At 37.4% G+C, this 24,231-nt stretch overlaps 1 protein-coding gene across 1 annotated transcript in view; it reads left to right on the plus strand.

The window, feature by feature from the left end:
* MEGF10 (multiple EGF like domains 10) overlaps window positions 1–24,231 on the plus strand; it is a 176,184-nt gene that overhangs the window by 45,840 nt on the left and 106,113 nt on the right. Inside the window, exons 2-4 of the mRNA XM_081284962.1 lie at window positions 2,299–2,435; window positions 8,936–9,037; window positions 10,498–10,598. Of these exons, the coding sequence (XP_081141088.1) occupies window positions 2,320–2,435; window positions 8,936–9,037; window positions 10,498–10,598 (319 nt within the window). The 5' untranslated portion in view covers window positions 2,299–2,319. The remainder of the gene's footprint in view (window positions 1–2,298; window positions 2,436–8,935; window positions 9,038–10,497; window positions 10,599–24,231) is intronic.

The raw sequence follows: 24,231 nt of genomic DNA on the forward strand, positions 1-24,231 counted from the left end.
CTAGGCATATATTACATGTGTTCAGCTGTAAAATGAGAACAATAAAACCCCTACTTTTTGGGCAAGCTGTGAGGATTAAATAGATAGTTCATGAGGAGCTCAGTACTGTGTCTAGCTCACAATAATAAGCCAGGAAATGTTAGCCATTATTTATCATTCTCCTCCTCCTCCTCATCATCATCATTTTTAATTCATTCCAGTTAGATGGAATAGCTTTTTAGTTACATAATGTTAAACTTCAGATTTTACAACTTTTTAATGTAAGCCAATGAGAAATATCAATAATTGCAGTTATGTTATAAGTCATATTTTGGCTAATTATGCTTTATATATTGCATTAGAATATGCTTCCTAAAGATTTCACAACTTCTCTTAATGACTAACACTATTTTTAAATTATCTTACAAACTCAGATACTTTTTTATTCCAAATCACTTTCTCTTACTTTAGTCTTTGTGGAGTCAGAGATAAATAATTTGCCATAACATATTTAAAATACTTGCCCTTCTCTGCAGTCTTGATCTTGGAGAATTTATTTTACTATTTCCTTGTTCAATCTGTCCCCCTGAATTTGAAGGCTAAACTACATCCTAGTTGGTTTTTTTTCCCTTTCATTTTCATTTATTATTTATTTAATATTATCTTTTCAAATAAAAAAAGTTATCATTTAATACATTTGATTCTCAAATACCAAGAACTGTTAACTTCATGGTATGGAAAATTAAAGTCTGGAAATGATAGCTTGGATCAAATAATCTGCCCCATTGTTATTAGTTTCACAACAGGGAGGTTAATGCTTTTTTTTTTCCTGTGATTTAGTCAATGGATCAGCTATTTCTAATTTGATGTCCATTTTTACAATGACACAGTGTGACAATTGAGCTTTTCCTTCCGAGTGTTAATTTCCAAGAGGTGAAGAAATGCTTGTGATTCCCAGGTGCATATGATATTACAATTGTTACATACATGTGCCTGGCAAATAGTAGATGTTCACCAAATTCCTGTAGGTGGCTTTACTGGAATACCTCATATAAATCTCAAACTTGATTCATCTAACACTGAACTTGAAGCTTCCCTCCCCAGAGGAGGAGGGTTTTGTGCTTCCAATCTCAATGAACAACTGATCATTTCCACCAGGACTAAACCAGAAGTCTTTCTTTTCCCCTGGTCTTGTATTTAGTAGCCAAGTCCTATGGTTCCACCTTCTAAAAGTCTCCTAGAGTCACTCAACTCCCTGCCAGCCCAGTTCTGCTTCCTGGTTCGCCACATTGGCATCTGACCTGGCATCTGACCTGTTGTCCCCTATAGCCAGAGTCATCTTTCCAGTGTCACTCAGTACCCTTTACTAGCTCCCTGTTATCCTGGGATGAAGTTCCATATTTTACAATGTGGTATGCCCCCAGTCTCCTTCTCCAACTATCTCCTTTCTCTTGCTATGAATTGATTTGAGTTCCCCAGATGCACCTGACCCTCCCTCACCCCTGGATCTCTCTGTCTGGAACATTCTCCCTCTTCTTTTTCCTCTCTTTTGCCAGCTTACCTGTTTTCCAGGCTTCCAAATATGTTTCCATTTGTTTTTTGATTATGATCTTTAGCTTCGTTTTTTTCCAAAATGGACCTCTAAACACCTTTTATTTTTCTATTTATTTATTTTTGCAGAAACCACTACAAGATAGTTTCTTTTCAACAAATGGAGAACCTGAAGCAGTGCATTTAAGATATTTATGTCACAATCAATACATTATAAGAATCTTAAAGGATAGGGAAGGGGACTAGTTCTATTTTGTAACCAGTTTCTCATGGCACCTAAGATTGGGTAGGCATTCAGTCCATGTTGAAAGAATTATTGAATGACTCTTAGCTTGAGCCAGAGGTGCCTTTCTTGGAGTCAAAGGAGCTTCTGTTTCATCATTTATTCTCTAGGACAAATGAGGCCAGATTTCTCTGTGGGCCTTCTTCTTCCAGAAGGGAATATGCCTGGTGAGAGAATCTAGAAGCTCTGTGTTGTTCTGGTGGATTCCTTTAATAATCAGCTGGCGTGGATGAGAAGGTCTTTTGTGGTGGTGGTAATTAATGATGATTTGCACATTTTAGTCATTTACAATTCTGTAGGCACTCTGCACAACATAAGAAACACCTCTCTTTTGTGAACCACAAAATCTAGTGCCCTGGCTATTTAAATACATGGACTGTTATGCACGTGTCAGCCCTAGAGACCACTGGTACTGAGTGATTGCTCTACTGAAAAGAATTCTGTTTGGGTGATTTTAATGCAGTTCTATTTTTTTTTTTTTGCAGGTTGTTCTTCAGGAAAAAAAAATGATTATTTCTTTGAATTCATGCCTGAGCCTTGTCTGTTTACTGCTGTGCCACTGGATTAAGACAGCATTGCCTCTGAATCTTGAAGACCCTAATGTGTGCAGCCATTGGGAAAGGTAACCATTCTCAAAGCAGCCTGAGGAATAATTGCCCAGAAGTTCCTCTGTATATTATCATTATCACTCTGACATATAAAATTAGAATTCAAGGAGACTGTGAAATTGCTTTTCTGTAAAAATCATTAGGCATATCTAATAGGTTGAGTAGTATTACTCACTTTGGTCTTATAGAATATATATTGTGTAGAAAAAAGGCCCGTGATAGATCTGATTCTAATACAGGTGCAATTGAAGACCTGGGGAAAACATTAATACCTCAATTAGAATGAAGTCCCTAAGGTCTTGCCTGCTCTGAATCTATTTGCAGTGATCTTGGAGAGCTGGGCCTATGCTTGGGAACAATGAGGGAGCAGCATGAGGCAGCAGGGAACAAAACACTAAAGTGTTGGAACGTATGAGATAAAAAAAATTGTGCCTTTGGTGGCTTAAAAAGAGAGACCCCATTTTTGGAGGATGGGGCAAGGGTCATGGGGGTGGTTTCCCCTGAGATGGTTCTTGAAGAGCTGAAAGATGAGTGGATAGCAATGGGTGGGAGAGTTCTAGGAATCAAAGATAGCTTGAAACCCATAGCTGTGGACCATTAGGACTGTGCCCAGAGCAAGTACAGTGCTGGAGGAGGGGGAGATTGGATGCATTGTGGGAAAGCAGCTTATAGGTACAAAATTTGTACTGATTCCTTGCTCAACATTTGCCCAACATTTGCGGTGTCCAGGTTTCTGCAATTTGCAGTAGGAAACACAGAAGTGTGAAAAAACAAAAACAAAAATGAACAAACAACAACAACACAAAAAATCAGTCAACCTCAGGGATCTTACGTTCCTTTTGGAACCAAAAATAACACAAGAGATTGGTGATATGTAGGACAAACATGATTGGTAGCACAAATCGAGTCTGCTCTGTTCTTATGTGTTACTTTTATTCCCAAGAAATTATCTTTATCTAAAAATAACAATGTGAATGCAAGCATTTCAAACAAATTGAAGGTGCTAAGTACTAAAGGGTAAAATGTATTTGACTAGCTGGGAGTACAATTACATCAAACTCTTGGTCTGGTTTTCATGTTACCCTCAGTACCATAATTAGCAAACCAGAGCTCATCTGTTGTCATGCTGTTAGGAAGCCCAAAGTCCATGCTGTTAGGAAGCCCAAAGTCCAGAGGTTCTTCTAGCACTTCAGTGGTGTTCTTCTTTGGGATCTCTGGTTCCTTCCTCATAGCATTACTTTTTGGTAAGGCCTGGTCCTCCTCTCCATATTACAATAAGGACAACAAAAACAAAATTACTCATTCCATCGATGAAGTCATATATCACTATGAAATGTTAAGCTGTAAATATGTGTATAACATATTTGTGATATTAACTATTTTATGTAGAACTGAAGAGGAAAACAGCCTATTAATTATCTTTATGATTTTTACAGAACCTCCCCTAAGACATCTCACTAAGAGAGTATGCAATTAATATTAAAATAATAGAAATGAGTTTATGAATACACAAGTGGGTACATATCAAATTTAGAAAAAGGAAAGACTACTGGTTGTTTAATTTCATAGAGGATGATAGCTTGGTGGCAGGGAAAGTCAAGTTTGTGAGATGTTCTGAAATAAGAATCAACAGATCTTGATGATGCATTGACTACAGGATGTGCAAGAGGTCTGCCGGAATTCAGCACCTACTGTGTGAAAGAGTAGAGGTTCATTGCACATAGGGAAAACTAAAAGGAGAGCGTGTTTGAGAGGGAAGAGAGTGTGTTTTTGCCATATTGTGTTCATAAAAAACAGCTTGAGTCATGGGCCTGGAAGTGTTTGGGATAGTAGATATGGGAGCAGCCAACATGATGAGATATGAACAAATAGGTTCTGAAGGAAAGAGTATTGGAGGAAAAAAATCCAAGGCTTCAAATAATCTAGTACCTGCTTAGAGGTACAAAATGTATACTAATTCCTTGCTCAACTCAACATTTGCCCAAGGCTGTCAATACATACTGTGTTGTTCTGTTTACCACTGATCCTTCCCTCTCTCCAGAACACTGCCTTGCATGTGACAGTGGCTCAACATATAATTACCAAGTGAGTGAGTCTACTTCCTAGTAGTGTATGAGATGACCAAATACAAACATCCATTGGGATGGGGTGTAGAGATCATGACAGATAGACAAGGGGCACAGTAATCTTTAAACTTCATATAATTCTGCAGTTGCACAACTGACTAAGGCAAACTCTCTCTTTGAGTGGGGAGAAATAGGGAAATGAGTTTTTAAAACGACTGCTAGAAAGGATTCAAATTGTAGTCTTATTGATAAGGTTCCTCTTTAAAGACTAATGATTTCTAGAGAAAAGGTAAAAGAAAAGTGGAATTGTTTCTAAAGGAATGAAAAAGGTATAGAAAGGTAAATTAAAATGATCAAATAAAGGTGCAGGTTATAGGTTCTGTACTTTCAAAATGGGCTTGAATTAAAATGAGGAGAGAAAATTAGCTCCAAGAATACAATTCTTGGTAGTAGGGGTCATTGTAGCCTTTTTTTATATCAAAAGTCACCTGTACCCCCATGGTTCAGAGCCATGGAATCACCCGGATCCTTGCTTCTCAGTGTGATCTGTGGACCTGGGTCCTGAGCTCATGAGAAACTCACTCCTGGGCCCCACCCCAGCCCCATGGAGTCACAATCTGAATTTTGACAAGCTCCCTTGGGGTTTTGTCTGCACATTAAATTTGAGAAGCACCAAACAAAAAATGCTTCTATTAGTGCCCTTTAGTTGCACCCCCACTGATATCTGAATATTTATTTTCAAATAGAGTTGTGCCTTGTTTGAATGCGGCAATTGTGAGTCTAAGAAATTGTGCATAAAATGAAAAGAAAGAAAATGAAATCATTAAAAATACACAGGCATTTTTGTGATTAAAGAAATTCTGCACAACATCCTTTTGGAAAATGAATAATTGTGTGAAATTCTCTGTTCCTCCTTCCCATCCTCTTTTTCTATTCTGTGAATTGGAGCTCCTCTATCTAGTGAGGATTCTTCTCAAAAAGGCACTAAGAAAGAGAAACCACTCTTTGCCCAAACGTTCAATTACTAATACAGAAGTGGTAATAATAGAATCAGCAGTACTGAAGTGAGCTAAGAAATGATGATTATTACCATATCTGATTAAAATAACAAGATAATTTAGGCAGATAACATGTAATTAACCACTTTGGAATGTGTCCAAGTGGTAATGGCTTTTCCCCACCCCAATTTTTTGACCTTAAATTAAATCTTGCTGGGGTTTCTCCTGGATAACACTTAATAGGTTAAAATCATGATGATGATATGTTTTCAGTGTGTTTGAGAAGATTCAACAAACAACCAGGAAATAAGGAGTTTTGCATTCTAATGCTGAAAATAGTGCTGAATTGGGATCAGATTCCTTTTGCACCACAGTTTTGCTCCACACTGTCTGCTTTAGAGACTCTAAATCAGTGTTTTACATGGTGACATTTGAGAGGTGACAGGGGTAGGATGGTGCCTGGTTATTCTGGTGTTAGTGTTGAATCTAGGCTGACTCACTAGCGCTGAGACCTCATTTACCACAAAAACCAGAGTAGACTAGACAGTGGGAAGGTGTCTTCCCACTTTATGGCTTGAGGAGCAGCTGCTGAAGAACGTAGAGTTCCCTGGACTGTCAGCAGAGGAGCTAATTCAGTTCAAATAGTAGTCAGGCACTGGCCAGAGCAGTGATGATCAGAGGAGGTCAGCCTGCATCAAAGATATTTGTCTTCATGCTGCAAACTTAGGGCCTCCAGCAAGTGGGCCCACTGAACAATGACAAACTAATTGCCTGGTGATAGGTGGGTATTGAGCAAATTAGATAAAGTCACTTACAGAACATTTGGCAATCATCATTTGAAGACTATATTACCAACATGAAAAATGCTTATGATGTAGCCAAGTTTCAAAAATATAGGCATGGCATGATTACAATATGGAAAAAAAATGTAAATAAAACCCTCAAACTAAAAACTGAAAAACCCTAGAGAAGAAGAAGCAGAGCAAAACAGTATTGGTGGTTATTTAAAAGTTATAGAGTTCTCTGCCTCTTAAATTTTTTTTTCCAAATTTTGCAGTATAATACCCTTAAAAATGAAGAGAGAGAGAGAGAGAGAGAGAGAGAGAGAGAGAGAGAGAGAGAGAGAGAGAGAGAGAAAGAATTCTGTACAGAAAAGAATGTATGAAAAAGTAAAAGAAATGAAATTTGAGTTGGAGAGGCTTGGCACACTTCTCCTATTTTGTCTGTTTATGTCCTACACCAGCGAGGCATCCTGTGAAATGTGTGTTGTTAGTGAGCAACAAGTGGCAAGATGAGGAAATTAATGTACTTGAACATTTCCCCTTATTTAAGGAATCTTCATGGCTGGTAGAAGTGAAATGTTTTTCATGTTTGATTATGGAATCAATTCTCCCACCCATTTCAAATGGAACTGGCCAGGATAATATAGTCTTATATAATAATATAGTCTTTGGAACTTTCTGGGAATGTTCTATCTAGTCTAGATCCAACAAACTGAGTGAATTCAGCTCAATTTTTACTAACAGCCTGGTGGAAGAAGGGCTTTTCACCAGATTCATTCAGAGTGGTGGGAAGTCTCTTTTCTGCTGGTAGGACTGCACCTATACATCAGGTCCAGACATAGAAGACATTTGTTCACTCACCACTACTAATGCAAAAGAGGTTGATACAATTAGTCTCAAGATTCAGTTATCTATAAGTAGCTGGCCAGGTAGGAAAAAACTATCGACATGCAAGGCTTAGAATTGCACCAACCGGAACCTCAGGACACTGCTTTGGATCTGAGGAAAATATCAATAGCTTCTTGTGAGAAACAATTACAAGAACATTAATATTTTAGCAGAGGTCTCCTGTTTTACCCCAAATGAGTTATATCACAGTATACAGGCAGTTGTACAAACTATTCTCGTGTGAACATATGTTTACTGGTAGTAACAAAGATCTTTTGCTGGGGTAGAAATATAGGTTGTATGTTAGAAATTTAGGATTCCAAATGGGAAGGGATCTTCAACACTGTCTGACCTCTTTATGTCAAGATGAGATAATTAAGACCCAGGGAAGTGAGGTTTTCTGTTGAAGGTCATCCAGTTCCTAGTGTCAGGTCAGATTATAACCTCACCTTCTAAGCCAGTGGTCTTTTTAATAAGACCTTTTTCTTTTGCCTAACATTTGTGAAAGATTCATAAATTTATCTAGAAATCAAATTGCATTATCCCCCAAAATGAAATATATACAAACATGTATAGTATGATTATTTCATGTATCTCCTACTGAAGCCTAACTATATAAAAGCTACCAGAAGCCAGCTTCAGAAAGAAGACCCATTGTTTGTGAGGCCAGCACCACAGAGCTTTTTAAATCACAAGTTTCTGTCATTTGTCTAACCTGAACTCTTCATGCTGAAATCTCAACCTCATTCCCCCCATACCTTCTCTAGTGGATAGTTCCTATTAATGAACTTGAGCTATTGATTTGCTGCAAGTGGGTCTGTAATTATGGCCCATTTTGTTTGTTAGCATGAAGACTTTAGTGGAAATCTTTAAGAAACTTAAAGCGAATAGAATAAACTGTTTAGAAAAATAAAATTCTCCTGGTTTTCTTGTAGGGAGACATTAAGCTCTTGAGTATGTAGTAAACTTTAAAATTAAGAAGTATGGGACCAAGTATTGAGTGTTCTTTGTATTTCATGGAAGTAATCCACTCACATTTTGGAGCTGACAAGACTGTATGTTTTTACTCTAACAAGAAGCTGTTAGTGAGAACGTGTCAGAAAACAGAATGTTTAAGTAGCAACAAGCTGTTGGTATGATTGTTTCAGAGTAATTGTCTCAGACATATGTTTAGAGCTAAGTTTAAAGAATTTTTTTGTAGTTTTTATTTAGATGTTGTATATTCTCTTCTGCTGCCTGAGAAATAGAAGTAGGACAGGAACCTGAAAGCAAATTATTCCAAATTCCCACCAGAGAAAAATGTTCTTTCTGATTTTTCAGAATCAGTAGCAAATGTACTCTGTTATGAATACTTGAATTGTCTCTTCACTGATTAACCTTATTATCTGCATGCAGAAGTAAAATAAAAAACTTTTTTGTGGAAGGCCTTTGCTATTCCTGGAGCCCTGGGATAAGGGGAGGGAATTAAATACAAAAAAAAAAAAAATACAGTGAAATGCTTTAAATTGGTGAATATTCGGGTTTATAGTGAATAGTGAAAGTTGATTTCCTTTCAAATGTACAGAATGAAGTCTTGTCATTGAAAGATATTGTTAATACTGGTCTTTGGGGGCTTCTTGTTCAAATAAAATCCTATGAAAATATAGAGATTCTCTGTTAAAAGTCAGTATGGAGTTGCAAACAATTTAGCCTACAATTGTTTTATAGTGTGGCTTATGTCATTATTGTAAAAAGGAAAAAATATGGATACTTTATTTTCCTTGTTTTTTTTTTTCCCCAGCTATTCAGTGACTGTGCAAGAGTCATACCCGCATCCCTTTGATCAGATTTACTACACCAGCTGCACTGACATCCTAAACTGGTTTAAATGCACACAGCACAGGTAATGAAGACTCAGATATGCTTATGAGTTTGGCTACCTGGCAATGGAGTCAGATACCATCTTAGGTATCAGTTACTTGAGAATGCACAGCTATGCATTCAGTGGCTAGTTATGGAGGGCTTTCTACTGTCCTAGCCTTGCTCCTGATACAGGAAGGCCGAGAGATGGCCCATGCCTGGTGCGAACTGACAGCTATAGGAAATGCATGCTGTTTACCATCATTTGTTCAGCAAATATTCATTCAGCTTCTTTATTTGCATGACTGGGGGAGACACTCTTAAACATGGACATCACTAGAGAGAGCAAAGATTCATGTTTCAGCATGTTTCTAATTGAACATCAGGCTCAATTTACGCTTAAATTTGACCCTTAAATAAAATAGACTTTATATTTTATTCTAGTAATGTGAATGTAGAAACAAAATAAAACTATTATTAGATGTTATTATTAGTATTTTTAAAGAAGGGAACCCTGATACCCTAGTTTTGTAGGTAAAGTATTTATAGTAGTATGAGTTATGAGTCGAGTGTTGGCACCTGCTGGCTTATACTGCACTGAATAATGTTATGCCTAATGTCATTTCTTCACATAAGTTGTCCTTAACCATTCTACCTAAACTAGCCTTCCTTTCCTGTCAAATTCTATTCCCTGACTCCGTATTTAATTAGTACCAGCCATTTTATGACCTAACTATTTAAAATACATCTTTATTAAACAAATTCTACCAGAGCTGTCTTCCCTCAGTAAGGTGAAAGTTTCCTGAGAGTAAGAACTTTGTATTGTTTTGCTCATTGTCATCTCTTCATTTCTTAGAACAGTGCCTGGAATATAGTAAGTGCTTAATAAACATGTATTATATATGTGAATCAGTGAATGAATGATGCTTTAGTTAACTAGAAAAGCATCTATTTGCCTTATGCTTTATAGTGGGATGAGACTGCATAGAGATTTTTAAAGAAATTCTCTGAGTCCTTTCTTTAAAACATATATAAGTGAATGATGATTAGGCAGGTATCATATGTGAAATTGATCAATACTTTTCAAGTTATTTCAAGATAAATGAAGCAGGGAAACCATGAAACTTCTAATAAAGTGTAGCCTTAAAATGTAGGTTGACTTAAGGAATCACAACATAATCTCAGAAAATTTTCTGGAGTCAGAATAAAATAGGTTAAGACAAATTTTCTATGTTTCTTCTAATTTTTTAAAAATATTTTGTTTTTTAGTTGTAGTTGGACACAATACCTTTATTTTATTTTATGTGGTGCTAAAGACTGAATGAGCTAGGTGAGCACTCTACCACTGAGCCACAACCCTAGCCCCTCTTCTTATTTTTTGAAAGTACTTTTTTTGCCTACTTTTATTATAATTAAGAGCTCTTTTTATTAAAATAGAAATTTATTTTGACAAAATTGTGGGTCAAAAGAACTAACATGTGATTTTTTTTTCTCTTTATATAGAATCAGTTATCGGACTGCCTATCGACATGGGGAAAAAACTATGTATAGGCGCAAATCCCAGTGTTGTCCTGGATTTTATGAAAGCAGGGACATGTGTGTCCGTAAGTAAAACATTCATTCCTTATGAGATGCCCTTGCTTTTCTCAGTGCTGGTTTGCTTCTGTCAGTAACAGTGAGATGGAGGCCTGGGGAATTGGGGCGTCCGGAACATTCCCTTTCACTCTTGATTGCTACTTTCTTGGCTTCTCTAAGGAGTGAAGCATCGACTGTATCCCCCTGTCATATCAAAAGCCTTCAAATAAATATTGCTTGGAGAGAAAACAGCTCTTGCAGAAAGATGATTCAAGGTTGGATGTGGCCTTGCAGTTCTTCCATAAATGTTTCTTTGGAAATTGGTCAGGAGTCACTGCACTTAGGTCACAGAAGAGAACAGAGACTTAATTTTGCTGCTGCTGACCCCAGTTAACTTCTGGGAGGCTGATGTATTCTTTTCTGGTGCATAGAATGATGGGGGGTTATTAAATGTAGGGGAGTGTTCACATTAAGAAATGACTAAGTATGAGTCACAAAGTACAGCCTCATTTTGGGGGTCATTTCCCCTCATTTCTCCACTCTGCATCTCTCCAATTCATTCTGAGTTGTCCTGAGAGAGGTTTGGTATTTTATGACACATGTGGAAAATCCTAGAAGATTATAAAGGATGCAGTTTGCAGTTGAGGTTTCTTATTATTGTGTGTCTCTTAGAGATCCTCAAGAACTATTTTACTCAAATTTTTTGGCTTGACATACAGCGAGAGGGGTACCTCCACTTTCTGAGTGGAGACACTAATGTTGATTAGCATAGAGACAAGGTAATTTGCAGGCAACAGAAATGCCTGGACAGATCTGAGTTTGTGGCACTGGCTCTGCCATCACTCAACTGGGTGGCCTCAGATAAATCATTTGTACCTTTTGTGTCTCATAGAAGACTTGGGTTCAGTACATACCTCAATTTCCTTCCAACTTTTAGATTCTATTCTTTGTGCAGATAAGGGCAGCTCTTCAACTTTGATTCAGAACCTATAGAGCTATACATGATAATAAGTGTACAAAACAATAACAACCCCCCCCCCCAAAACCCAGAATGTGTAATTTGATAAAAAGAAGAAAATTTAAAAATACATTGTGAATGGATTTCTGGGTCAGAAAATGTACTTTTGAAACATATTGCAATGTGAGTATATTATTGCATTATAGCTATTTATTTAACGTATTTTAACATTTGAATATTTATATAATTCCAAGTTAGACCTATTATGAACTACTCCGAAACCCATCATTGTGGTTATATAACTGCTCATGTTTTTAATTGAGAAAGGCTAAATTCCTGTAAGGAGAATTGCTGGGTCAGAGGCGTACATATTTCTAAGACTTTTGAATATTTCCAGTTTATATACACACCAGCAGCAAATGAGAATGCCTTTTAGCTTTTACCCGGTGCCAATTTTCCCTTTGCAATTTTTTCTTAATTTGCATGTCTTTGATTAATAATGATGCTGAATAAGAAAAATTACGTTTATATCAAACATCTTAGAGAATAATCATGAACTGATCTCAGTTGGCCCCGGGCTTATGTGAAACTTTAAAAAGAAAGCAGAACTTAGCACACAGTGCTGAGGTGTGGAGGCCTGGCTGGCCAGGCTGGCCCATTTCTAGAATCCTCTGTTGTTGTTATTTTGATGTCTGTGAAGCATATTTGTCAACACACAGAGACACTATTTTTGTCTTCCAGGATGCATTTATATTAACTCAGATCATAGGACCTATTTAGAAAGCCAAGATGCTATGTCACACCTTACACAGAGTTGGAGGGGTTTTCTTCCCTCTATCTTTTGGCCCTGCATCATCTTGAAGGCCGGCAGGCAGGTGGGAAGCAGATTTTTTTTTTACTGGTTGTTCAAAACATTACAAAGCTCTTGACATATCATATTTCATACATTAGATTCAAGTTGGTTATGAACTCCCATTTTTACCCCAAATGCAGATTGCAGAGTCACATCGGTTACACATCCACATTTTTACATAATGCCCTATTAGTAACTGTTGTATTCTGCTACCTTTCCTATCCTCTACTATCCCCCCTCCCCTCCCCTCCCATCTTCTCTCTCTACCCCATCTACTGTAATTAATTTCTCTCCTTGTTTATTTTCCCGTTCCCCTCACAACCTCTTATGTGTAATTTTGTATAACAATGAGGGTCTCCCTCCATTACCATGCAATTTCCCTTTTCTCTCCCTTTCCCTCCCACCTAATGTATCTGTTTGATGTTGATCTTTTCTTCCTGCTCTTCCTCCCTGCTCTGTTCTTAGTTGTTCTCATTATATCAAAGAAGACATTTGTTATTTGTTTTTTAGGGATTGGCTAGCTTCACTAAGCATAATCTGCTCTAGTGCCATCCATTTCCCTGCAAATTCCATGATTTTGTCATTTTTAGAACTCAAAAAATTAAACAATAAGAAAACAAATAACCCAATCAACAAATGGGCCAAAGACCTGAACAGACACTTCTCAGAAGAGGACATACAATCAATCAACAAGTACATGAAAAAATGCTCACCATCTCTAGCAATCAGAGAAATGCAAATCAAAACCACCCTAAGATACCATCTCACTCCAGTAAGATTGGCAGCCATTATGAAGTCAAACAACAACAAGTGCTGGGGAGGATGTGGGGAAAAGGGTACTCTTGCACATTGCTGGTGGGGCTGCAAACTGGTGTGGCCAATTTGGAAAGCAGTATGGAGATTCCTGGGAAAGCTGGGAATGGAACCACCATTTGACCCAGCTATTGCCCTTCTCGGACTATTCCCTGAAGACCTCAAAAGAGCGTACTACAGGGATACTGCCACATCGATGTTCATAGCAGCACAATTCACAATTGCTAGACTGTGGAACCAACCCAGATGCCCTTCAATAGATGAATGGATAAAGAAAATGTGGCATTTATACACCATGGGAAGCAGATTTTATTGGCCACCTGTTTCAGGGAGTGTGGATCCAAGCAAGGTCAGTTAGAGTTTCAGAGTTTCAGAGCCACAGCCTTCCATAGCTCAGCCTGTCTGTTATTTGATTCAATAGTGCAGCCATTCTTGGAAAGTTAAGGAAGTTCACATAGTGCCTGGAATTTTATTGGTTCAAAATAAATCTTTGTCTTCTACCAGACAGATTGCAAGGTGACCCCTGGACTGCATGGATGGACACCTTTGGCATTTTCCATTGGAATTCTCTTTTTCTTAGGCCTTCCAGCTGACCAGCTGCCCCTGGAGACTAAAACATTTTCCCTTTAGATATGTTGATATATTTAATCAGCTTACTTTCTCCTCTCACAGCCTGGGAGCTATTTGGTCTCTTTAAGAGTATTTTGCATCTCTTGACTGTGATATCTTGATTTCTTTACTGAACCCCCAGAGACAGTCTGCCTTCTTCTCTCACTTCCCTGTTTTGGGGGGTGCCTGGTAGTCACTCTTCTGTGCTCTCACAGCTGGCTCTAGTGAAGCACCCTTGTGAATGGAGAAGGAAGAGCAAACACAGGATTTTGGGTAGTGTTTTTATCAGCTCTTTTTCAACCAGGTTTTGCTGCTAGGTGGATAGCACAGTCACCATTTTTAACTGTTTCCAGTTACCAAAGGAATTCCATTGCAGGAGTCAGTCCTTGTTTTAGTTTAATGTTTGGTACTCAGTTTACCTGGAAGGCAAAAAAGGATGCTTTTCTACAAATAAATGCCTGTATTTGAAGAGAGTTTCTTTTGTGTAGCCCCTTCGGGGAGCCGAATCCAATCCTCCTGTCCCTCAACACAGCCCTGGCACAGTAGATGGCACTGCTGAGGACCATTCTGGAGGCTACCTGGGCTCACCTTCTGCCCCTTCCTGTGGGGACCTGGCTGGCCCACCCAGCTCTACTGTTAGCAACCTGTACTTTTGGTTCTTACCTTTCCCTATCCTCCTTCCTAGCTTCAAAGATTAGAAAGCTTTACAAATATAAAAACTGGATGGGAATAGGAAAGACAGTAGAATGAATCAGACAACTTTCCTGTGTTCATATATGAATACACGACCAGTGTAACTCCGCATATACAACCACAAGAATTCATTGTTTCTTATAACAAGTCATTTCTTCCCCTTCTTCATAGGAAAAATCAGATTCAGCACAATGGATTCAATTCAATCAAATTTAACATACATTGATTTGGTATCTATAATGTAAAAACCAATGGGCTGGGCTCTGGAGATTATAAAGATATCTGAGCCAGATATACTTCCTGATCCTATAGTGCTTCCCCTAAGCACTTTTAAAATGTATTTAAGGCGATAACAAAGTTATAGTTAACCCTATTGAGTGCTTTCTATAGTGGACACACGTATTATCTTATTAAATTCCTAGAAGATCACTGTGAGGCAGATATAATTATACTCATTTTATAGATGAGGAAGCTGAGCCTTTGAGACATTAAATAACTTTTCCAGTTTGATTCATTGGTGGTGAATGGTGGGGGATGGTGCTGGTATATGCTCTAAATGGAAAATGAGATGCTTAACGAAAATAAAAGAAATGAAAGTGACAGAACATTTTATGAACCAAGGATTATCTAATACTGTCCATATTTTGTCAATAATTTCTTAGTTCCATTGTGGTTATATGACTTCACAGATAAAAACAAACAAAGAGAATGTTATTAGCTAATTTTGCCTCTGAAAAGCAGTCAAGAAATTAACTTTTATTCACAAATTCAATTCTATGTTCTTTACATTCAAGACTTTCTTTTTGATATGGAATGCACATCTTTTAAAAAACTTCTTATGTTTTTATTTGTGAGTTATAGTTATATATAATCATAAATGCATATAACATAATTTACTCCATTTCAATCCCCACTACTTCTCCTTTTCCATCCCTTCTTTTCCTTGATTCCCGTTTTTTACTCCACTCTTCTCCCTTTGATTTTTATGAGATCGCCCTTTTTTTAATCCTTACTTCTCTCTAGCTTCTGCATATGAGAAAAACATTTGACCTGTTACTTTCTGAATCTGGTTTATGTTACTCAGCATGATGAGCTCCAGTTTCATCCCTTTACCAGCAAATGATATAATTTTATTCTTCATGACTGGGTAAATTCCATTGTGTATATATACTACATTTTCCTTACCCATTTCTATTGGTGGGCATCTACACTGGTTCTATAACTAGGCTATTGTGAATTGTGCTGCCATAAACATTGGTATGCATGTATCACTATAATATGATGATTTTAGTTCTTTTGGATAGAAACCAAGGGGTAAGATGGTTGGGTCATTTGGTGGTTCCATTCCTAATCTTTTGAGGAGTCTCCATACTGCTTTCTAGAAGGATTGCACAAATTTGCTGCCTCACCAGCAAGGTATAAGTGTACCCTTTCTCCCACATCCTCACCAGCAATCATTGTTATTTTCATTCTTTCTTTTAAAAGTAACTACAATCAATTAAATAGTGTTCTTTTGAAACTGGATTTTTAAAAGGTATCTAAAAACAAAGAACTTTAGAGAAATTAAATAAATAGATCAAAAATGTGTTGACTGAGGCCAACCAACCTCATAGGTGTACTTGGTGGGTGTTCAGGATAGTGCTTACTGCTACATAAGTACCTTCCAGAAATCTAGCACAGGAACCTAGGCAGGTGCTTCCTCCTTCTCAGTACTTTCAGTAAGAAGGGTAGCTCAGAAAGATCTTGAAATTTCTTCACTTACACTTTCATGGCTGGGGTGACCTGGGGTTTGTGGGAACTGTCTCAGGATGTGGCTCCTTTTCCATGTTCACATACAACAGGCAGCTGGTACCCACTGGAGTGGTAGTTCATTTCATCAGCTGTGGGGTTTCTTGGAGGGAAAAAACCTAGTTTTCTTGTGTATGAAGCACAATGAAGAGACCAGCTCTGCTTCTGACTGAAATGTGCCAGCGGAATATCTGGGAGGCTGTTAAAATTCAGGTTCTGTTTCTGTAGGTCTTGTCTGGGGCCCAAATATATGTATTTCTATTGAATTCTGAGGCTGTGCAGAAGCTGCTGGTCCACAGAGCACACTTTGAGGATCAGGCTTTTTGTCTTGCAGATAAAGGCCTGTTAACAGGCACAAAGAACAAAAAAGAGAGAGTGGTGTATGGCAAGGCCAGAAGCCTTTTCTAAGAAACTGGTTGGCAAAGAGAATGGGTTGGAAAAATTTTCATAAAGAAGATTACTAGGACATAAAGAAATCTGTGATTGAGGAGATTTTACTCTGGTCATAAATTTAATTAAACCCTAAATTTGTTCATCCTTGGATTAGTATTCTTGCCTAATCTGTGTTAAGAAACACTATGGATGTGTTTATTTATTTTTTATTTGGAGAACTTTAAGTATTAATGAAGAAATGTTTTTAATGTATATGCGTATGTGTACATGTATATGTGTGTATGTGTTTTCATATGTGTGTTTGTGTGTGTGTGTGTGTGTATACAGATACATGTTTTTTAATGCCACAAAAATGACCTCTTAAAAAGTGCTATCGATTAAAATCTCAGGTACCTAAATAAATGTTGACTCAGACACACTCCAATATATTTTTATTAACACAATCAGTTTTATAATAAATATTCCTGTTGTGTACATTGCTATTTTCTGTGGTTCTTCATGAGATGGCTGAGAGTTAGCCAATACTTTTTGTTGCCTATATCAATCAAAATGAATATATAGATCTACAGTTATGTTAAGGAGAGAAGGAAGTAAGAAGTGTGATAGTTTAAAAGTTTGTGGTTGGGGCTGGGGATGTGGCTTAAGCGGTAACGCGCTCGTCTGGCATGCGTGCGGCCTGGGTTCGATCCTCAACACCACATACAAACAAAGATGTTGTGTCCGCCAAAAAACTAAAAAATAAATATTAAAAAAAATTCTCCTCTCTCTCTCTCTCTCTCTCTCTCTATATATATATATATATATATATATATATATATATATATATATCTCACCTCTCTCTTTAAAAAAAATTAAATAAATAAAAAATAAAAGTTTGTGGCGAGAAACCTCTGGACACTGTTCTCTTCTTTCCATATACTCATCATCTAACCATAAATGCACATACGAGCACCCTAAGCATCATGTGCATGGCCACATATAGTTTTCCAAAGAAAACTGTTACATTTATTACCTCATCTTTCTGGCTTCCTAGAAAAAAAGGTCCACATTCTCAATCTAGAATGGAAGAAACAGGCAAATTAAACACAGAACAAATCCCAAAGCTACCCTGTATGTACAGTATCCTTGAATACTGGGTTTAATTTCTATGGACATTACTTTCTTATGTGTAAAATGTGTTTTGATAGCTATTGATCACATGGGCTTGCTGTTAGGATCAAGTAAGACATGAAAGTGTTTTGAACATTGTGAGATACTTGCATGTATAGTATTACAAACTGAAAGTGAGTATTACAAACTAAAAGCTTTGGTTTTAATAGTGTTTGGATATCAGTTAAAAATACTCTGGAATCATTCTACCATAGCTCTAAGTTGTATAAACATTAAGTTGAAAGAAAATGAAATTAAATAATTAAATTTTTAATGAAAAATTAAAATAATTTTTTATTATTAAATTAAATAATTTCATGAAATTAAATAATTTCATGAAATTAAATAATTCCATGAAATTTCTTTTTGTTCTCTATTATTATTATTATTTCAGCAATGAGTTGAACCCAGGGCCTTGCACATGCTAGTCAAGTCCTCTGCCACTGAGCTACATCCCAGCCCTGTTTTAGTATATTTTGAGACAGGACATCCCTAAGATGCACAGGCTGGCCTTGAACTTGTGATTCTCTTGCCTCAACCTCCCAAATTCAGATTACAGGCGTGTGCTACTGTGCCCAGCTTCACAGCAATTCTTTATCATGAATATCAAGCTGACTTGCCAAAACTTGAAGTGTGCATCTCGATTAATTAATTTATTTCCATGTGTTTGTGATTACTGTGATTAGAGATAATTAATATAATCAGTTCCTGTCTAGTCATATAAAATGTATTTTTATTTGCTTTTTCTCTGAATAGACAGTGTGTTCTTGAAGTGAAAAAGCCTATTTTTGTTTTTTGATTCTAAATCTGTAATACACACATAGCCATTTTAAATTTGAAATGCAATCAAGTTTAAATGTGGAATTAATTTTTATAACAAAAATACTTTAAAAAAATTTTTGCTTCAAATTATAAAGGCAATGACTTCTTGGTACAATAAGCCAGACCACCTGGGTATTCTAATTGCTATTTAGTATTGTTAAATGTTTAGTTTGTGGTGTGTGTGTGTGTGTGTGTGTGTGTGTGTGTATGTGTGTTGGTGTGCCTGTGTACATGAGCATGTGCAATGTAGGAAAGCCTGCTTAGAAATTCACTTTGAATTTATAATTAATATTTGACTTACTAGCATTATACATCCAAAAATCTAGTTGCTTTTTATGCAAAATTCAGCTTACAGATGTTTTTCATTCATCAGTATCACAAATTTTAATAAAATATGGAGGCCTTTGACTATTGCTTTACAAACTTAAACACCCTGAAGTTTTTAAAATGGAGTTTACACATTTAATAAGTTTGATTTTCATTGTAATTAACTCATCTTCCGAACTGACAGAACTTCCTGTGTATTTAAATAAATTTTATAAATCTTATAAGGCTTAATTGTAAATAAGGTGAAATCTTAGATTTTTAAAAATGTTTTAATATTTAGTATTCAACTCTAAAATAGCATTGTACATCAATTGTTTTATAACATATTTAAAAACTGAAATTAGAAGGCTGATCTTTTATTCTACAGACATATTTTCTTAAATATTACAAATATTTTTTTAAAGTAAAACTATGAACACTATACATTTTGATTCTACATGTAAGTACATTTCTGTACTTAATTCAAAATCTTAAAATCTTAACAAGGTCAAAAGATACCCTTTAAGCAAATAATCATGCATCTTATGTTTTTTAGTTTATTTTTTTAATATAATTTTGGTACTTATTTGGTACTTATCCAGACTTTTTCTGGATACCTACCTTTATTGTGGTTAAAAAATGACATTAAATTTATCATCTTAACCATCCTAAAGTGCACGGTCTAGTAGTGGTAATATATTCACATTATTGTGCAACAGATCTCTGGAACTTTTTCATCTTGTGAGACTGAAACTCTGTACCCATTGAACTCTTCCTCCCTCTCTTTGCCCTGCTCTAGGCATCAATTTTTTCTACTTTCTATGAGTCTGACACTTTAAACACTTCATGAGTAGTCATATGGTATTCATTCTTTCGTGATTGGCATATTTCACTTAGCATATTGCCCTTGAGTTTCATTCATGTTGTCATATGTGTCAGGATTTCCTGCTTTCTTAAGGCTGCGTGGTCTTCCTTTGTATTGTTGCTGACTTTTTAAAGAACATGTCTTTGATTACTATCTGGATGCAGCATTCAGAGTCCGTCTTCTATTCCAGATGGCCTATCTTGTATTCTTTAATGGAGACATTATTTCTTAGTATGTTTCAAGTTCAGTAAGAATGTTCAACCCAGTTGACTACCTCAGTGTATTGAATTTTGCATATCTTTGTTAAATAAATGTACATTTTTTTTTGCCTAGCTACCATGATAGCCGACAGAGTCATGTATTCTTTTCATATAATTCTTACCTTTTATGATCACATTTGTCTTGTAAATGTTAAATAATATTAATTGCATTTCTCAAATCTCATGGTTATTTTGGAAGTGAAATCACAACCTTTCAGGTCATCTTGTTTGCTCTTTCCCTTCTTGGTCTTTGGCTCATCCCACCTATTGTCTGAAGTTATGAGAGTACCAGCTGTGGGGCTCTTTTTCAGGGTATTAATTTCCTCTACAAATATCAGCTATCTCTTGTCTTCTCATTGTCCTCATTCTGCATTTTGCCCAAGACTCCATATAGTTGTCTAATTTAGAATTTTGATTGTGTTCTTAACATGAAAAGAGGCAAAGCACAAATAGGTCAAGTGTGTCCCAAAATCTGTAGTGTCTCTTCTGTCTTTTTTTTCTTGCTCACTTCCCTTTTCTGTTTTCTTCCTTCGTCCTTCCTTCCTCATCCTCTCTCTTTTCCCCTTTCTTTCCTCCTCCAGTCCTCTTGCTCCCCTGATCCCTCTTTCAGTTCTTTCCCTTTCTTATAGCTGGGTCACATGGTGGTTCCCTTGTAAGTTTTCTAAGGAATCTCCATACTGCATCATTTTGCAATCCCACCAGCAATGAATCAGTGTACCTTTTTCCTTACATCCTTGCCAGCTCTTATTATTGCTTGAATTCTTGATATTTGCCATTCTATTTAGTCTACTTTTAAACAGAGAGGAATTTGTTGTATTTTTAAAAATTTTTCATAAAATTATCTTTCACACAGAAGCCATTTTTTTCTTTTGGCCCTTGGAAAACAGAGGGGGGGGTGAATAATTAACTCATTGTCCTGTCATTTTGGTGTATAGTTTTATAAATATTTTTCCATTTCTTTAAATCCAAAACAAATATATAGATTGTATCATGCATACTTACATTTTTTTCAACAAACTGTTTAGTTCATTAGTCCTTATATTGTGGATATATTTCCTTATAAATAAATTACATCTGATAAATTAATTCTTAATGACTAATAAATTAATCATTTTGTGGCTAGATATTACTATATTGATGTATCTTAATGCTAGTCACTTAAATAATTTATTGATTACAGTGAGCATTATTTTATATATTTCTTTGCACACCTAAGTGATTCATAAGATAAATTACTTTAAATAGAACTTCTGGTACAAAGGGTATAGTAGTCTGTTTTGTGTTACTATAATGAAATACCTGAGGCAGTCTAACTTTATAAAGAACAGAGGTTCATTTAGCTCACAGTTCTGGTGGTTCATAGGCATAGTTATCATTGGCATTGGCTCAGCTCTGATGAGGACTCTCTCGCTTGTATCACATGGTGGTGGGAATATGAGTGGAAACGAGATCACATCATCAGACAGGAAGCCAGAGAGGATGGGGGGACAGGCTTAAACTTTTATAACTACCCTTTTATGAGAACTAGCCAGGGTCCCAGGAGAACTACCTCAACCCCTTTTAAAGAGCATACCACCACCAATCCAAATTTCCCACAAGACCCCATTTCCTAAAAGTTTATACATACTACTTCCCAACACCACCATCCTGGGGACCAAGCCTCTAATACATGAACCCTTTTTGGGGGACATACTAACCAAAACCAAACTATTGGGAGGGCCAAACCATAGCGAAGAGTATACATAGTGAATGACATAGGATTAGATTTGACTATGAGTTGCCCGGAGGTGGGGAAGCCAGTGAGGGACATGGGCCATTTGGAATCTATCTGTTCCACCATCTCTGGGTCTTTATTTTCATTACCATTATTGACCTTCACACCTCAATTTAGGTCCCAAGTAGCAGATGGAAAAGGTGGGAGAAGGAAGCAAGTAACAATTCCAGCTGTTTCCTAAGGAAAGTTCCTAGAAGTGATCACCTTCCGTTTCCTCTTATATCACATGGCCACAATTTAGTCACATGGCCTAACCAGGCTTCGAGAGCATCTGTATAATATATTTCTGTGGGAAGGGGATATTGCATATTGAGAGACAAGAACAACCCTAACCATGTATTAATGTGTTTTGATACAAATTCCTAAATTACTGTTCAGACAGGTTGCAACAATTTACCTGCCCTCCCCCTTCTGCCCATTTCCCCACATCTCTGTCAGCAGTAGGTATTATTATTACTTCTGATCTGTTGGGTGGAAAAAAATAGTATCTTGTTTTATTTTGAATTTCTTTAATTACTAGTGATACTGTTCCTCTTAAAAATTTTGTATTTTTTAACCATTTTTATTTGGCTTAAAGATAAGAGCAGGGCGGGAGATCAAAGGGGACCACTTGTCCTTCAGAAAGCCACAGAAAGGCTTGAGTAGAAAGAACGGGTGAGAGCAGAAAAGGAAAACAAAAGCAAAAACATAAAAAGCCTGTTTTGGCAGCTGGTAAAGGAGATAGTTTGAGACTGATAGTTGATTAACGAAGGCCCCAGGGTCCAAACCGGCAGGAAGGCCAAGCCCCTTACCCTCAGCAACAGCATGGGTGCCTGTTCTCTTCTCTCTCAAAGTCCCACAGGGCTCCTTTCCCAAGACTATTTGCAGGCCTAGGGGAGCTTGGGAGCCAGAGGGGTCTCATCATCTCCCACTGTCCCCAACCACAAGCTCCATAGGGAGAGGAGGGACCTCTCATCCCATGGCAGTGACAGGAGCTCTTGGACAAACTGAAATGCACATGAGCTGACCCGTGGGGAGGAGTTGACAGTCATGCTCCCCACATGACCGTGGTTCATTTAGGAGCATTTTGAAGTAAGTGAGCTTCGGAGGCTGCCTTGGGGGTGTCACCATCCCTGACAACACTCTCATGTGCTTGGAGCTACATGCAGATCTTTGGAAACGGACTCTTACCAAGTTGGAGATCGCCTGGATATTTGGTTACATGGGACTTGGAAAAGCTCACAGGAAATATGGCAGAGTGGGAAGTTGGCAACTACCCCTGTGTGGGAAGGATTGGTAAATCCAGACACAAAGCCAGCCATACATTCTCCCTCGGATGTCCTTGGCTTCATCTTGGCTGATGGCAGACAAAGAAGATCATTGTAAGCAGGGCTGCCTGTGGCGGAATCATGAATGGACAGAGGAGATGGTCAGGGGTCCCTTCTCCAGTGCAGCTCCCATTCTCTTTGCCCCAGATGCCTTGTCTTCCCCTGCTGGATGCTGCTGTGAAGGAAGGGACCATCTGACAATTGTTTTCCTTGGGGTAGATTTAAGCATGTTACCCTATTTTTTTGTTCAATGGAAGTCAAATGCCCACTCAGAGTTAAAAACTCTAATGGGGCATTCAGGCTATGTGACTTGCAAGGAAGACTGTGGGAAGAGGTTTGGGAACTGGGTCACCCTCCCTACTGCCTTTCAGGCTATCTCTGATGGTGAGAGATCAGTTCCCATGGAAGTGCCCGGTCTGTCTTTGGCACTCGTTAAGAGAACTTTGGGACCGTAAATAAGAAGCCTTAACTCCCACACACTGAACTCTATATGATTTCCTGTTATTAGCAGAGAAGAGTGTGACAATTGATTACCAGAGCAGTGAATAAATATTCACAGCTGATTATTAACTTGGCCAACTTTATGCAAAACTGAACTGGCTGTAGGCAAATAAGGAGCTGGAACTGTGGTTGGTGTTTATATGAAAAGATGTTCTGCAGATGAACTCTGCTCTTGTTTGAATGTCATGGTTTAGAAAGCAGCGATTTTAAACCCACACGCTGGGGAGAGGGCTTGCAAACACCTGCAGCCTATTTACCAGTCCTCCTTTCCTTCTAGGAGACAGATAGGCCACACATTAGGCTATTTGCCCTCTATCCCAGACCTCTTGCCCTATTTCTTCTTTTTATATTGAAACATTAAGTTATATTATGCTGGAATTAACAACAACAACAACAACAACAACAACAAAAATCACCTTTCTTTTTGAGAGAGCCACTCTTAGAAATGGCTTCCTAAACATTGTGTTTAAAGAATTCTAAGGCCATGTCAGGGTTAAGAGAGGAAGGGCAGAGTGATGTAGAGTGATGCCGTAGTGGCAGTGGGTGGTTGGAGGCTCACCCCCCCCCCCCA

Source organism: Spermophilus citellus, assembly GCF_964194105.1.
Source record: "Spermophilus citellus genome assembly, chromosome: 1".
NCBI lineage: Eukaryota > Metazoa > Chordata > Mammalia > Rodentia > Sciuridae > Spermophilus > Spermophilus citellus.